The 15,427-nt window shown below is 35.1% G+C and overlaps 1 protein-coding gene across 4 annotated transcripts in view; it reads left to right on the top strand.

Moving 5' to 3' along the window:
* Positions 1 to 15,427, top strand: part of NECTIN3 (nectin cell adhesion molecule 3) — a 128,269-nt gene that overhangs the window by 26,996 nt on the left and 85,846 nt on the right. For all 4 annotated transcript variants that reach the window (XM_001102320.5, XM_015129839.3, XM_015129838.3 and 1 more), the window contains exon 2: positions 9,140 to 9,481. In XM_001102320.5, coding sequence (XP_001102320.2) covers positions 9,140 to 9,481 — 342 coding nt within the window. The remainder of the gene's footprint in view (positions 1 to 9,139; positions 9,482 to 15,427) is intronic.

Below are 15,427 nucleotides of genomic sequence, written 5' to 3'. Positions count from 1 at the left end.
GCTGAAAGCTGGTCGATGCTGCTATAATTCAAGATCAGTAACTTTAAGCATGACTTGTCTTTTTATTCTCTTTATAGTGTGTTTTGCAGAGCAGCCTCGCTTATCAAGAGTTTCTTTTATGGATCATGCCTTTGGTGTTGCATCTAAAACATTATTGTCATATCTAAGGTCATCTGGTTTTTTTTGCTCTGTTGTCCTCTAGGGTTTTTATAGTTTTGCATTTTATACTTAGGTTTATTATCTATTTCAAGTTAATTTTTGTGAAGGATATAAAATCTGTGTCTAGAATTATTTATTTGTTTGTGGATGTCTGGTTGTTCCAGCATCATTTGTTGAAAATATCTTTTCTTTATTACATTGACTTTGGTCTTTTGTTAAAAATCAAAGTTAACATATAAAGACTATATGAGTCTGTTTTGGGACTCTATTCTGTTCCACTGACCTGTCTGTTCTTTAGCCAGTACCACATGGTCTTGATCACAGTAACTTTATGGTAAGTCTCGAAGTCAGATAATGTAAGTCCTCTGACTTTGTTCTTCAACATTGTGTTGACTCTGCCGGGTCTTTTGTCTCTCCATATACATTTTAGGATCAGTTTGTTGCTAGCTGAGATTTTGATTGGAATGTTGAATCTGTAGATCAAGTTGGGAAGAACTAACATCTTGACAATATTGAGTCTTCCTATTCAAGAACATGAAATATCACTCCATTTATTTAGTTATTTTATTTTCTCAGAATTGTATAGTTTTCTGCAGGTAGATCTTACACATATTTTCTTAGATTTATACCTAAGCATTTTATTGTTTTGGGTGCTATGTAAATGGGACTGTGTTTTTAACTTCAAATTCCACTTGATCGTTACTGGTACATAACAAAGTGATTGACTTTTTTTTTTTATTATTAACTTTGCACTCTGTAACCTCGCTATAATTGATTATTAGCTCCAGGAGTTTTTTCATCACCCACAAACAATGACAGTTTTATTTCTTCCTTTCTAATCAGTATACGTTTATGACTTGCCTTTTCTTATTACTTTAGTAAGAACTTCTAGTATGCTGTTGAAAAAGGAGTAGTGAGGGGAAAATCCTTGCCTATTTCTAATCTTAACTGGAAAGATTCTAATTTCTTGACATTAAGTATGATACTGGCTGTGGGTGTTTTGTTTTGTAGATGGTCTTTATCAAGCTGGGGAAGTTGCCGCTATTGCTAGTTGGATGTCCCTTTGGATGTCCCTTTGTATTGCTGACTAATATTTCGTTGTATGGGTTTACCACAGTTTGTATATTCATTCTTCTCTTGATAAACATTTGGATTGTTTCTATTTCTTGGGTGTACAAATAAAACCATTGTGAACATTGGTATACAAGTGTACAAACCTTTGGACACATGCTTTTTTTACTGATGAGTAAAGACACAGGAATGATATGGCTGGATCATATGGTATGTTTAACTTTAAGAGACTGCTAAGTGTATTCCAGTGTGGTTTTACCATTTTGCAGTTTAGCCAGCAATGTAGGAGCGTTCTAATTCATCCACATTTTCTTCAAAACTTGTTATTGTCAGCCCATTTAATTTTGTCCACTCTTATGGCTATGTAGTAGCACCTTATTTTAGTTTTAATTTACATTTCCTTAATGATGTTGATCATCTTTTCATGTGCTTGTTCATGTATCTTCTTCGGTGATGTCTGTTCAGATTTTTTTTTTTTTTTTTTTTTTTTTTTGAGGGAGAGGGTCTTGCTCTGTCTACAAGGCTGGAGTGCAGTGGCATGACTGCAGCTTACTGCAGCTTACAGTGGCATGACTTACCTTCTAGGCTCAAGCAATTCTTCCATCTCAGACTCCTGAATAGCTGGGACTACAGGCGTGCACCACCATGTTTGGCTCATTTTTTATTTTTTGTAGAGATGGGTTCTCACTATGTTGGCCAGGGTGGTCTCAAACTCCTGGGCTCAAGCAGTCCTCCTGCTATAGCTTCCCAAAGTTGCTGGGGTTACAGTCATGAGCTACTGCACCTGGCCTCTTTAGCTCATGTTTTATTGGCTTGTCTTTATTGTGGAGTTTTGGGAGTTCTTTATGTGTTTTGAATCTTAACAGATATAAATCCATTACTAGATGCATGTTTTGCAAGGATTTTCTCCTAATTAGTGGTTTAAGTGTCGAAGAGCAGAATTTTTTTTTTATTTTGATGAAGCCCACTCATTGTGCTTTTAGAGACATATGTAAGAAATACGTGCCTAACCTAAGGTCACAGATACTTGCATTTCTAGATAAATGATAGAACAACTTGTCACTTTCTAATAAAGATGGGAATTTGATTGTGTTAAATCTGTAGATCAATTTAGAGAGAATTAATGTGTTAATAATGTTGTATCTTCTGATCCATGAATACAGTATGTCTCTCCATTTCTTTAGATAATATTTAATTTCTCTCAGCAAATTTTACAGTTTTAACTGTACAGTTTTTTCACACCTTTGGTCAGATTTATCTGTATTTCATCTTTTTTTCTTTTTCTTTTTCTTTTTCTTTTTTTTTTTTTTTTTTTTTTTGAGGCAGGGTCTTGCTCTGTCACCTAGGCTGGAGTGCAGTTGCACGATCTTGGCTCATTGCAACCTCTGCCTCCCAGGCTCAAGCGATCTTCCCACCTCAGCCTCCTGAATAGCTGGTACCCCAGCCACCATGCTTTGGTAACTTAGTATTTTTTGTAGAGACGGGGTTTGGCTATGTTGCCCAGGCTGGTCTCAAATTCCTGAGCTCAAGCAATTTACCTGCCTCGGCCTCCCAAAGTGTTCACATTACAGGTGTGAGCCACTGCCACCAGCCCAGCCCTTATTTTCTACTTTTGATGCTATTCTAGCTAGCAATGTTTTACAATTTTTATTTTCTAATTTTCTGCTGCTAATGCATAGAAATACAATCGATATATATATATTGGTCTTAGGTCCTGCATAAGGGCTACTACTGTCCTTGCTGAACACCCTTGTCATAGTGGCTTTATTGTAGATTCCATCATATTTTCTCTAAAGACAATTATGTTTTCTGTGAATAAAGACATTTCATTTGTTCCTTTTTGATTTGGAATTTATTTCTTTTTCTTGCTTGATTGTACTGGCTAGAATCTTCAGTACGATTTTGGATGTCACTCCAAGACTGCCTAGCTCTACTTAGTTTCTCTGTCCTTGTGCTTCAGTTTGTCTGCTGCCTCTGAGGGATCAGAACTTTCTTGCCTGTTGACTATTAACTTGAAATGGTTGTTTCAGGCAAAAGGATAAATCTTGTTACTCCTTCATTTCTGAAAGGAGCAATCTCTATTCTATTTCACATCAAGCTTTTATTCTCACCACTCCACCAAAACAGTTGCTAAATTCAGTGATTACTTATTAGTGCTTTTTTTTTAAACTTCTTGGCAGCATTTGGAATAATTGAGCACTCTCTAGGTACTTTCTTCGCTTAATGTATAGGATACCCTCTTGGTTCCCTTCCTGCTTCCCTGGACAGCTTTATTGATGCTATGCAATTTAAATGTTAGGATGCACTATGGATCCTTGACATTTACACCTCTGTTCTCTATATTTTTACTGCCTTGCTAATTGTCTGTTTCCTCATTAAAATGCAAACTCTCTAATGGCTCAGCACTTAGGGCAGTGCCTGGCACAAAGTGTTCACCCAACACATATGAATGAATGAAGAAATGGTTGGTTTTCTCAACCAGTTTTTGGCACGTGACCCAGGTTTCTCCTTAGAACATAGAAACCTTTAATTCCAGAATTATTTCTAGTTATGACATGAGATGAAGTTAGAGATTCTTTCATACTCTGATAATATTTGTTTGCAGTTTATAGTGTTAAGTATGTTATTTAGGGCCGGGCGCGGTGGCTCAAGCCTGTAATCCCAGCACTTTGGGAGGCCGAGATGGGCGGATCACGAGGTCAGGAGATCGAGACCATCCTGGCTAACACAGTGAAACCCCGTCTCTACTAAAAAATACAAAAAACTAGCCGGGCGAGGTGGCGGGCGCCTGTAGTCCCAGCTACTCGGGAGGCTGAGGCAGGAGAATGGCGTAGACCCGGGAGGCGGAGCTTGCAGTGAGCTGAGATCCGGCCACTGCACTCCAGCCTGGGCGACAGAGCAAGACTCCGTCTCCAAAAAAAAAAAAAAAAAAAAAAAAAGTATGTTATTTAATTCACTTGGCTTTATTCTTACATGGTTATTTCTGTTTGAGTATTGTTTGGAGAGTTTATTGAAAAACGTTTTTGTTTTATTTACAGAGTTCACATGACTTACCTATCAGTTTAAAACAAATCAGGTTAATTACTGAATGTGCTGGTGGTAAATTTTATTCTTCCAAAATATGTTTTGTTGAAGATGTTGAAATTTTTGAGGACAACTATATGCTATCACATTGCTAGTTTGTTAATGTATATTTTATTAGTTGCCTCTAAATTATTCTAAATTTTGAGGACTCTGAAAGGATTCATATCTTAAGAGATTTTCAAAGGTGGTGTGTAGTTGGACACAGACTAAAATAAATGTTTCATTTATAGCATATTTGCATATACCTACCCATTATGTAGATCTTAACATTTGAAAGATCCTGGGAATTGAAATGTCCAGTATGCATGCTATTACTGTAGATTGAGAAGTGAAATGTGGTAAAAGATAGCATCAGAGTTTTAAAAAGTGTAGTTTCAAAAGTTTGTGACGGTTTCTGTTACTTCTTGGTTCATTTCTGAGAGTCAGGGAAGAAAGAAAGGGAATGGTTGCCATTTTATTCGTACTTTCATTTCAAACACTTTTAGTGTGATCTGTAATGTGGATCTCACTTCATTTTGTTTATAACCCATTTTTTTAATAACCCATAGCAGTTATATACGTCATTACATTTTCTTTTCTGTCGCAAACATCTTGAATGTGTGTATTTACAAATGTTTTGTATCTCCCAGGCACTCTGTAAATACTGACTGAATGACTGTTCACAGACACATGAAGACTTCAAAGAGTTGTGTTTTCATGGTTGTAGTGTTTTTGTGGAGCTACAGATAGGGGAATAAATGCTGTCTGTCTCTTTCTCTGAAATAAGAAGTTCAATTTAATTAATTAGCTAATGATGCAAAACTAAACTTTTAAATCAGGAAGACAGAATAGAAACAGAGTATCCTATTTTATTATGGTTTTCCTTCATGTCTGGAGTGTGCAGTAGCCAGGACCACCTTATGACAAGGTTGGAGTCTTGCTAGATATGTAAGATTCAATTCTTTGCTATTCCTTTGCCTCTTTATATTCTAGACTTACATTACCAGTAGTGATGAACTTACTTTAAATAATTTAGCTCTTTAATAATAAACGTTTACATTTCTCCAGGACCTTTCTGCTCTCCAGTTAAACTCAGTTTCATGTGGGAAAGTAGAGGGAAGGAAGTATTAGTAGGCTTAAAGATTGGTAGTCTCTTAGTAGTGAGGCTTTCTAATTTGGACTTTGGTTTAAGAACCACAACAGAAAATCTGTTTCTCCACAGTTTAAGATTCCATGGGGGAAAATCTTATTCAGAAGTGGTTTTTAACATTTGGATTTCATCCAGGAATGGAAATGTATTAGATTCTTTTATTTGCAACAACAGAACTCTGGCTAATTAAAACATAACTAAGACATACTACCTGTCTTAGTCAACTTGGGGTGTGTATTATAGTCCATTTGTGTTGCTATAAAGGAATACCTGATACTGGTAATTTTAAAGGAAACAGGCTTATTTTGGCTCACCATTCTTCAGGCTGCATAGGAAACATGGTGCTGGCATCTGTTTCTGGTGAGGGCCTCAGGAAGCTTAGAATCATGGGAGAAGGTGAAGGGGAGCGAACATGTTACATAAAGCAAAAGAAAGCGGGAAGTGCCAGCCTCTTTTAAACAGCCAGATCTCCTCTCCTGTGAACGCAGAGAGTGGAAACTCATTACCACAGGGACAGCACCAAGCTATTAATGAGGGCTCCACTCCTGTGACCTCTCATTAGGTCCATCTTCAATATGGGAGGTCACATTTCAACATGAAATTTGGAGGGGACAAAACATCCAAACCATTGCAGGCTGCTGTAACAAAATACCATAAACTGGGCAGCTTAAACAGCATTTATTTCTCACAGCTGGGGAGGTTGGGAAGTCCAAGATCCATGTGCCAGCAGATCCAGTTCTTGATGAGGATCTTCTTCCTGGATTGTAGACAATCACTTTCTCACTGTTTCCTCATGTGGCCTAGAAAAAGTGAGAGAGTGAGCTCTCCTTTCTTTGTTTTAAGGACACCAATCCCATCATGGGGAGCCCCACCTGTATGACTTTATTTAAACCTGATTATCAGGCAGAGGCCTACCAAATACTACCATTGAGGTCAGAGCTTCAGAATGAATTTTAGGGAGGACACAAACATTCACTCCACAAAACTTCTCTCACTCCATTTTTTAATTCTTGTTATTTTACCTCCATCTGAAGGGGATAAAAACTAGAAATTCTTTCTTTAGTCCTCAGTAATGTTAAGTTTACCTTTCTAGGGTAATTAGGGTAATTATTTGACAAAATACACAGAAAGTTTTATCTGCATACATATGTACAGGCAATAATTTTTTACTTTTAGGTCTTCAGTCCATCTAGGGTTTTTTTTTTTTCTTTCAGTGTTTAGTATAAAAGAGGGGTCTGTATTTTTCAAGTATTTTGCTCATGCTCTTTCGGCATTTCTTGACTAATATATTTCCCCACTCAAAATATTAGCTTTGTTATATACCACGTCCTATTATATATAGGTCTGTTTGTGTACTTTCAATTATTTTATGTTACTAATACCAAATTTTTATTATTTTTACTTTAATATTTTCCCTCTTCAGTAGTCTGTTAGTGTTTTAAAATATTTTTGGCAGTTATTTCTACCCTATTTTTTAAAAAATTTTTATCAGGGTTTTCACTATAATTGTATTGCATTTGTGTATTAATATGGGGAGAATTGACATGTAAATAAGTTTTCCTACCTAGGAATATGGCATAGCTGCTATTTTTTCAAGTCAGGTTTATAAGTTTTTTACAGTTTTATTCATGAGTGTTTTAAATATTAATGTTTACAAATTAAACCCTTTTCTGCAATAAATGTGTAAAGATGTCACCCTTCATAACATACTGATTATATAGTTCATATATATTTTGCATATGTTTATAAACAACCACATTATTGGTTCTAGTAGCCTTTCATTTCATTTCATCTTCTTGGATTTTTCAGGTAATAGATTTTTCAAATAATAATTCTTTCTGTTCCTTCCTAATATTTATCGTTTCCTTTTTCTTATTACACTGGATTGAATTTCCAGTCTCAGTTGAACAATGGTAATGATAGTGCACCATCTTGTCTTGATCTTTTTTTAATAGCCATGCCTCTTTCTCTTTAGTGCTGATAATGGCCACTGATTTGAAAAGAATCTACTTCAGAGTCCTTTTCTTAGTTAGATTTTCTTTTTAAATCAGATAGTAAATGTTTTATTAAATACCTTTGTAATATCAAATAAGAGAGTCGTGTGAGCTTTTAATGTGATGAGTAGTCTAAAAATGTCCTTTTGTTCTTAGAATAGTCCTACTCGGCTGTGTAGTTTTCTTAAATACAGAGCTATTATTTCATAATAAATGACATTTTTTATTAATATTCATGAGACTACTTTTTTATTTGTTTGTAAAATACCAAGCTTGTGATAGGTTGCTAAAATACATTAGAATACTTTCACATTTCATGTATCTTGGATTAATTTTAAAAGCTTAGTAATTATCTGTACTCTAGCATTATAGAACATGATAGTAAATTTTCAGGGCCTGATACTTTTTTGAAGCAATGGTTAAAAAACTGAAACTTTTAAATTTGTAGCTGTTAAGTGTAGTCAGTGTCAATGTCAGTCCCTTTTTGTAATATCCTCAGTCATCTCTTAGGTGATAAAATTTGCCTTCTAATTTACTTTTTTGTTTTTGTTTTTTCCTCTAAAAAAGATTCATGGAAATAATATTGCATGAAGTTTTTTTTTTTTTAAACATTTGGATGTGTTTGAACATGTTTAAATGCATTTTTCTCGATTATCTAGTGGTACCCTTCTGCATTTCAGTATTCATTTAAAAATATTAATTAGATGTAACTTTTAAACGTATTGTTTATACAATTTCCATTTTTGAGTGCTTATTTTGGTTTACTTCTTGGTTTGTGTATTCTTTTATTTTGTTAGGGCACATATGTGAGTGGTAGACCTCCAAGGACTTGTTATACATATTCTAATATACTTGTCAATGAGCAGCATCTTGCTTGACTATAGTAGTCATGAATGTTAGTTTTATTTCCCTCAAAACATTATAAGTTTTGCTCTATTGCTTTTGGGAAGGAAATACGTATTATATGGAAGAAGTTTGATGTCATTTTAACTTTTGCTTGTGAAATTTTTTTTCTTAACCCTGAAATGGAAAAAACAAAATTATTTTACATTTATATAAACATTTCTTCATTAATATTTTCTGGCAATTGATCTGTCTTTAATGACTTTTCGGTAGAGATACTTGATATAGGGATCCTCCAAAAAAGATACTTCAGTCTTTTATTTGGTTTGGGAGATCCTACATGCATAAGTTATCTATTGCCGTGTAAAAAATTTACCCAAAAACATAGTGGCTTTAAAACAATATCCATGTATTATCTGTCAGTTTCTGTGTGCCAGGAATCGAGGCATGACGTAACTGAATCTTCTACCTCAGTCTCTCTCTCAAGGCTGCAGTCAAAGTGTCAGCCAGCGCTGGGAACTCATGTGAAGGCTTAACTGGGGAAGGATCATGCTTCGAAGTCAACTTGGTCCTCATCTAGTGCTTTTTTTCATGCAACACATATTGGCATATTGTTAGTTTATTTGATAGTCACATTTGAATCTCATATCAAGCCCAGAAAACACCTGGTTCATTTCTTTTTGTTAGTTGTAAGTTTTGTGTGTGGTGCATGTGAGTGCATGTGTGTGTGTGTGCACGTGTGTGTGTGTGTGTGTGTGTGTGCAGCTAGAGATAGTTACAGAGGGGGTCAGGAAGGGAGGAGAGTGTTGACAGCTTTTTTCTATTTTAAGAATTGTAATAGTTTTTTTTCCCGCCATAGGTGCCTTAGCTGGACCAATTATTGTGGAGCCACATGTCACAGCAGTATGGGGAAAGAATGTTTCACTAAAGTGTTTAATTGAAGTAAATGAAACCATAACGCAGATTTCATGGGAGAAGATACATGGCAAAAGTTCACAGACTGTTGCAGTTCACCATCCCCAATATGGATTCTCTGTTCAAGGAGAATATCAGGGAAGAGTCTTGTTTAAAAATTACTCACTTAATGATGCAACAATTACCCTGCATAACATAGGATTCTCTGATTCTGGAAAATACATCTGCAAAGCTGTTACATTCCCGCTTGGAAATGCCCAGTCCTCTACAACCGTAACTGTGTTAGGTAGGTATGCTTGAATTATGTATTTTGGTGATACTGGTGAAGATTATAATAAAAATATTTTAAAGAAATTAAAATGGTTGAAATTTGATTTAACTTTAAAGTAAAATAATTCAAATATGATTTTTCAAGATCCTTAAAATTTATGATTCTAGGTTTCCTTTAAATAAAATCTTGTCTGTATATACCTACTTATCTATGTAATGCTGCATAGTTTTAGCTAGTGTCTGTGAAAGATAGTGATGAGTTTTAATTATAATCTAAGTTCTGAGTTTCTGTAACATCTTTATTTTCATTATCTCCCCTCAAATTTTCAGCCTTTAATTAAATTACCATCTTAAGTTTTTTCATTTTTAAAAAATTGAGTTTTGCATCTAGGAGCCATTGAAACCTCATGTTTTAATTTTTCATATCAAATTTTATTCCTGCTATTTTAGGTTTGCATAACTATCTGAATATTGTGCTTTCACTCATAATAGTGATATTCCACTATTTCCTATGATACCTGTTAAAGTTTATGGTAAAATGTTGAAAAAGCTCATTAACCTTAAGCTACTTGCAGTGAAATGTAAACCAATTTGGAAATGCTGATAAGTACTTTTGAAATGATAGAAATGAAAATTGAGGAGCAATAGCAACTGGTAGCTGCTCACATGAAGATCTGCTGCTTAGATTCTTATTCAGACAGCTACTAGTAGTGTGGGTAGCTGACAGCTTCCAGCTGTTAGGTCCTTTAAGATTACTTCAGTTTTCAGGGCTATTCTTTTTGTGAGTGACCTCAGACCAGTGACTGAGTGAGGCAGTGGTAGCCAAGGGTAAGCGCTTCTTGGGGCTAGTGATTGAACAAGATAGTAGTGTGAAGATTTTTACCCAAAGTGGGACTCCTTTAATGGAATATGCCCATTGGCCTGAATGGAGACTTTGTCAGGGTACTGGTAGCTCCATTTACTCAATTGAATCTTCCTTCTCTCTTTTCTCCCAGTTGTCACTCCCTGATAAACCTTTTATACTTCTCACATCACAGTGTCTGCTTCCCGGAGAACCAAACAAGTTAATAGCTCCAATGTTTAAGGACATAATATTAGTGTCTCCGAAATACAGGACAGCAATTTTGTCCAAATTTATTATATATTTTTTCATGCTGAGAGATATTTTAATATAAAATTAGATATTTGAGGCTTAATATATTTAAGACACTGCCCTAAGAGCTGTGGGGACATATAACTTACATTTAAGAGATTTATATTTTTGAGAAATTTTCTGATTGGAAGGCAAGGCATGAATATCCGAAAACTCACGTGCAGGACGTCAGTAAAAAAGGTAACATAAAGTACTGTATGGCTCACTCCTGTAATCCCAGTACTTTGGGAGGCAGAGGCAGGTGAATCACCTGAGGTCAGGAGTACAAGACCAGCCTGGCCAACATGGCAAAACCCCATCTCTACTAAAAATACAAAAATTAGCCAGGCATGGTAGTGCATGCCTGTAATCCCAGCTAGTCGGATGGCCGGGTCTTGAGAATCACCTGTACCCGGGAGGCAGAAGTTGCAGTGAGCCAAGATTACAACACTGCACTCCAGCCTGGGCAACAGAATGAGACTCTCTCAAAAAGAAAAAAGAAAAAAAAGGACCTTGCATGTGAAAAGAGCAAGCTCATGGGGATAAAATCACTTTTCATTTTGCTTTAAATTGTAGTAGTTCCCTCTAAATTAATACAGTACTTACTGGCTTAAAATCCAGGCTGTTTGTTACAAGATTAGTCATTATTTTGCCCACACCTACTTCTCTTGCTTCATTTGTTCTACTCCTTGCTGCTGTTTTTTCAAAAACCCAAGTCTTATCATCATCATAAACTATTTGCAGTTCTTTTGACCTACGTTTTTATGGGTGTTTCTCTTTCTGCCTGGATTGCCTTTTTTTCTGGCCTTTCTTTCTTCCATGTAACTATTATTCATCAAATCACATCCTTTTAGTAGCCGTTCTTGACCCCTTTCTCCAAATCTGATGCTTTTTTGGCTGTCGTTGTTATGTTGAACATATCTTTATTGTAGCAGTTACCACACTATTACAAATGTTTTCTGCACTATAAACAAGTGTTGGAGAGTAACTGTGCATTTACAAATTTAATTTTATGTCCCTAAAAGCAATAAGAGTTTCCAGTATATAGCAGTCATACAGTGTTATTTGAGTAGGATATAGGAATGGATTAGTGAACTTGGTAGTCAAGAAGTATTTCTTAGGAGAGGTAGTTGAGTCAGTCAGTGGTGAGTAGGTTTTGGGTAGGCAAAAATGAAAGAATATGAAAATGGTATTCTAGGATTGTGATAGTATGTGAACCAAGGCAGGGAAAACAAAACAATATGCAGTTCACCCTTGAACATCATGGGTTAGAGCTGTGTGGGTCCCTTTATACATGGATGTTTTTTCAACTAACTGCAAGTAGAAAATAGAGTATTTGTGGGATGTGAAATCTGCATATATGAAGGGCCGACTTTCTGTACATGGGTTCCGTAGGGCTAACTGCAGGACTTAAGTATGCATGGATTTGTTTATACTCAGGGATGCTGGAACCGACCCTCACCCCACTGCAGAATACTAAGGGACCACTATACATTAAGGGAAATTTTTCTTAACCCCAGTGTTGTTGAAATTTGGGGCCAGAATTCTTTGTTGTAGTGAGCTGTACATTCGTTGTAGACAGCATCTGTGGCCTCTAAACACTATGCCAGTAAATACGAATAGCATTCCTCGTTGTTAAACTCATAATGTCTCCAGACACTGCCAAGTGTCTTCAAGAGGGGAGCAGGAGTTAGTGGGGAATCACCCCCTGTTGAGAGCCCTGTGTTAGTGGAATACTGAATAAGTAATTTATTCGTTGTTCAAAGGATTTACATAAAGTATAAGAATTAAATTTTAGAATTATAGAGTAGGACCACGTTAAAGTAACTTGAATGCTAGAACAGGGAATTTGAGCTCTATATTATTGGAAATTCATACTTTGTATTCAATAGTTGTGCTGCCTCTCACTTGTCTTCTATTCTCAGACCCTTGCTATTTAAAATGTAGTTCATGGACCAGCAGCATTGGCATCACTTGAGAACTTGTTAAAAATATAGAATTTCAGATCTGTCTTAGGCTTATTGAATGATAGTCTGCATTTTAGCAAGATTCCCCAGTGACTTATATACACAGTGAAGTTTGAGAAACACTGCTTTGATCACATCACGTAGAGGAATGCCTAACTCACGACTGACCTGATTTAGAGAGCAATGTGATGACAGTTTTGATTAGGAAGATGGGTCTGGTGTTTTTGATCAATTGAAATGAAGAGGTCCTTAAATCATAATGTCTCAGCTATGAGGCCATGAAGACTTGCAATTAATTTTGTAATTTCTGCCACATGAATGAAGAAAAGAACTGTTACAGAGGAATAATTAGCAGAATTTTGTATCTGATTGGATATAAGAAGTAAGGAAAGTTTGAACAGTAATAAATTTTGAAAGTTTGTGATTAAATTATGTTACCGCTAGTTAAATGGGCACATATGAATGAAAAACAGGTGCTGGTGATTGGGAGGATAAAATGATTTTGGTGTTAGGTTTGAGTTTGAGGAGCTATAGGTGGAAATAACCAGGTGTAGGTAGTTAGAAGCTGAGGCGTCAAGCCTTGTATTAAAATTGAGGAAAGTTCAGAATCATCTGGGTAGTAGTCTTTATCAGATAAAAGTTTTTAAGTGAGATACAAAAGTAATTGCAGGCCCAGGACTGATTATTTATTTAAAGGAAGAGGTTAGAAAAAATAAGAGTTCTCAGAGAGAGTTATGAGAAGAACTCAGGCAGAGTAATATCATATGAAGAAAAGATAGGAAAGTTTTTAAGGAAATGTTACTCTAGCAACCATTTCCACAGTAAGAAGTAAGCCCTACAGAAAATGTTTTGACTATTTTTTAGTTTCTCCTAAGGACAGCACGTAGCTAGTATCATTCTAAATGCATAACTTAGGAATTACTTCATTACTTACAACAAATACTTTAACACATTAGGATTTAATTCTTTTCAACTGATTGGGAAGAGCTGTGCTGAAGTATCAAATTTGACAAAGTTAAAGAGACTAGACATAAAAGTGTTGAGTTTTAGATTAGGGGTCTTTAATAACATTAGAGTTTCAATGGAGGTAGTAGCAGAACCAAATTTAAGGAATGTAGTATTTGCACCACGTATAATCACAAATGACTGTTTTCCCAGATCTATGTAGAACTTTTACTCACCAGTAAGAAAAAAATAGACAGCTGACTATAATAGTCATTTTGCAGAAGAAAAGATTCCAAATGACTCATAAACATATGAAAAGATCTTCAACCTCATTCATAATCTGAGATATTAAACATAAAATCTCAGTGGCATACCATTACATACCTATCAGATTGCAAACATTGAGAAGTCTGTGACAATATCAGCTGGGTGACAATATCAACTGGTGAGTATGTGGACCAGCAGGAGCGCTAAGACTGGGAGGAGATTGGTACTTTGGAAAGGTTTTTGAAATTATCTGGTAAAGTTGAAAATAAGTAGTAGCAATTCTGAGGATATACTTGTGCACAAATATGCTAAGATACATGAATGGAAATGTTTCTTGTAAAATTGTTCAGATGAAACAGGAACTCCATTGTCCATTAATAAACTATAAAGCAATTAAAACTAATATATATAATTGTATATAAATCCAAATGATCTAAAAATAAAAAAGTAAAAAAATGAATTCCAAAACAATAAGCTAAAGCTAAATGTTCCAATATGAATGAATCTCCAGAACACAAAGTTGAGTCAAAGAAAAAGTACAAAAATACATGTGGTCCAATTCCATTCTTAAAAAGTTCAGAAACAGGCTAAACTGTGTTGTTTAGATTTGCATGAGTTGGTTGTAGAACTATAATGAAAAATAAACAGTTGATCTCCAAAGTCAATATAATAGTTTCACATTGAGGCAGGCAGGTTTTTAAGATGTAGTAGAGGAATATGAGGGACTTATGAGGTTCCAGTAATAATGTTTGTTAAGATGTGTGGTGGTTATGTGGATGTTTGCTATAAAATTGTTCATTGCATGTGTTGCATGTACTTTTTCATTTGTTATTTTACAATAATGCATCTTATGAAAGGAACTACATAAGGAAAATAATCATATCCATGAGAGTAAAATGTGAAGTAAAAATAGCTTTCAAAGTAAAATGTGAAACAAAATTTGGTTCTTTCAGTACCATCAAGAACAGATGGTATTGAAAGAACCAACTTGAAATCCTGGAAATGAAAAAAAAAAATCATTGAAATAAAAACTCAATGCACACAATAAACTAAAGACTGGACACAAAATTTATGAAGTCAGTACTGAGGAATTTACACAGAAGCACATAACAATTGCTGGAAAATGTGAAAAGATAAGAGATATTGGGGGTCGAGTAGATTGAGAGGTTCTAACATTGTTACTTTACCCTGCTGAGGAACTTTCTTGTATTGGAAGAAGATAGGTGGTATGTCCATTCCAATAAACTTAACTATTAGTGATGGTACATGTTAGGATGACCTTGAAGTATATGTTGTAAATAAAAGTAATTGAACACATTCAGCAACCCTAGTTGGTTCTTTTGGATATATGAGGAGTTAAAGGTTGAAAGTTCAAAAGGCAGTGTTTTAAATGAAATTATTGAGTCACTTATTGGGCCAAGAAAAACATTTCATCTCCACAGCGTATGTTCAGAGGAACTTTTTTTTTTCATAACATTTTAACAGTAAGTCAAAATCATAACTTATTTTTAAAAGTGTTTGCTTTAAAATTTTTTTGCTGAAAAATGAAGCTATATATATATATATTTTATATATGTATAAAACTTCTCTTGCAGAGAAATAATACCTTTAATCTCATAAAGGGAATTGTGATCTAGTTCACAGAAATTTT

The sequence above is a fragment of the Macaca mulatta genome, chromosome 2, assembly GCF_049350105.2.
Source record: "Macaca mulatta isolate MMU2019108-1 chromosome 2, T2T-MMU8v2.0, whole genome shotgun sequence".
NCBI lineage: Eukaryota > Metazoa > Chordata > Mammalia > Primates > Cercopithecidae > Macaca > Macaca mulatta.
The sequence above is the reverse complement of the archived record's forward strand: the minus strand, read 5'-3'. Positions and strand labels throughout refer to the sequence as shown.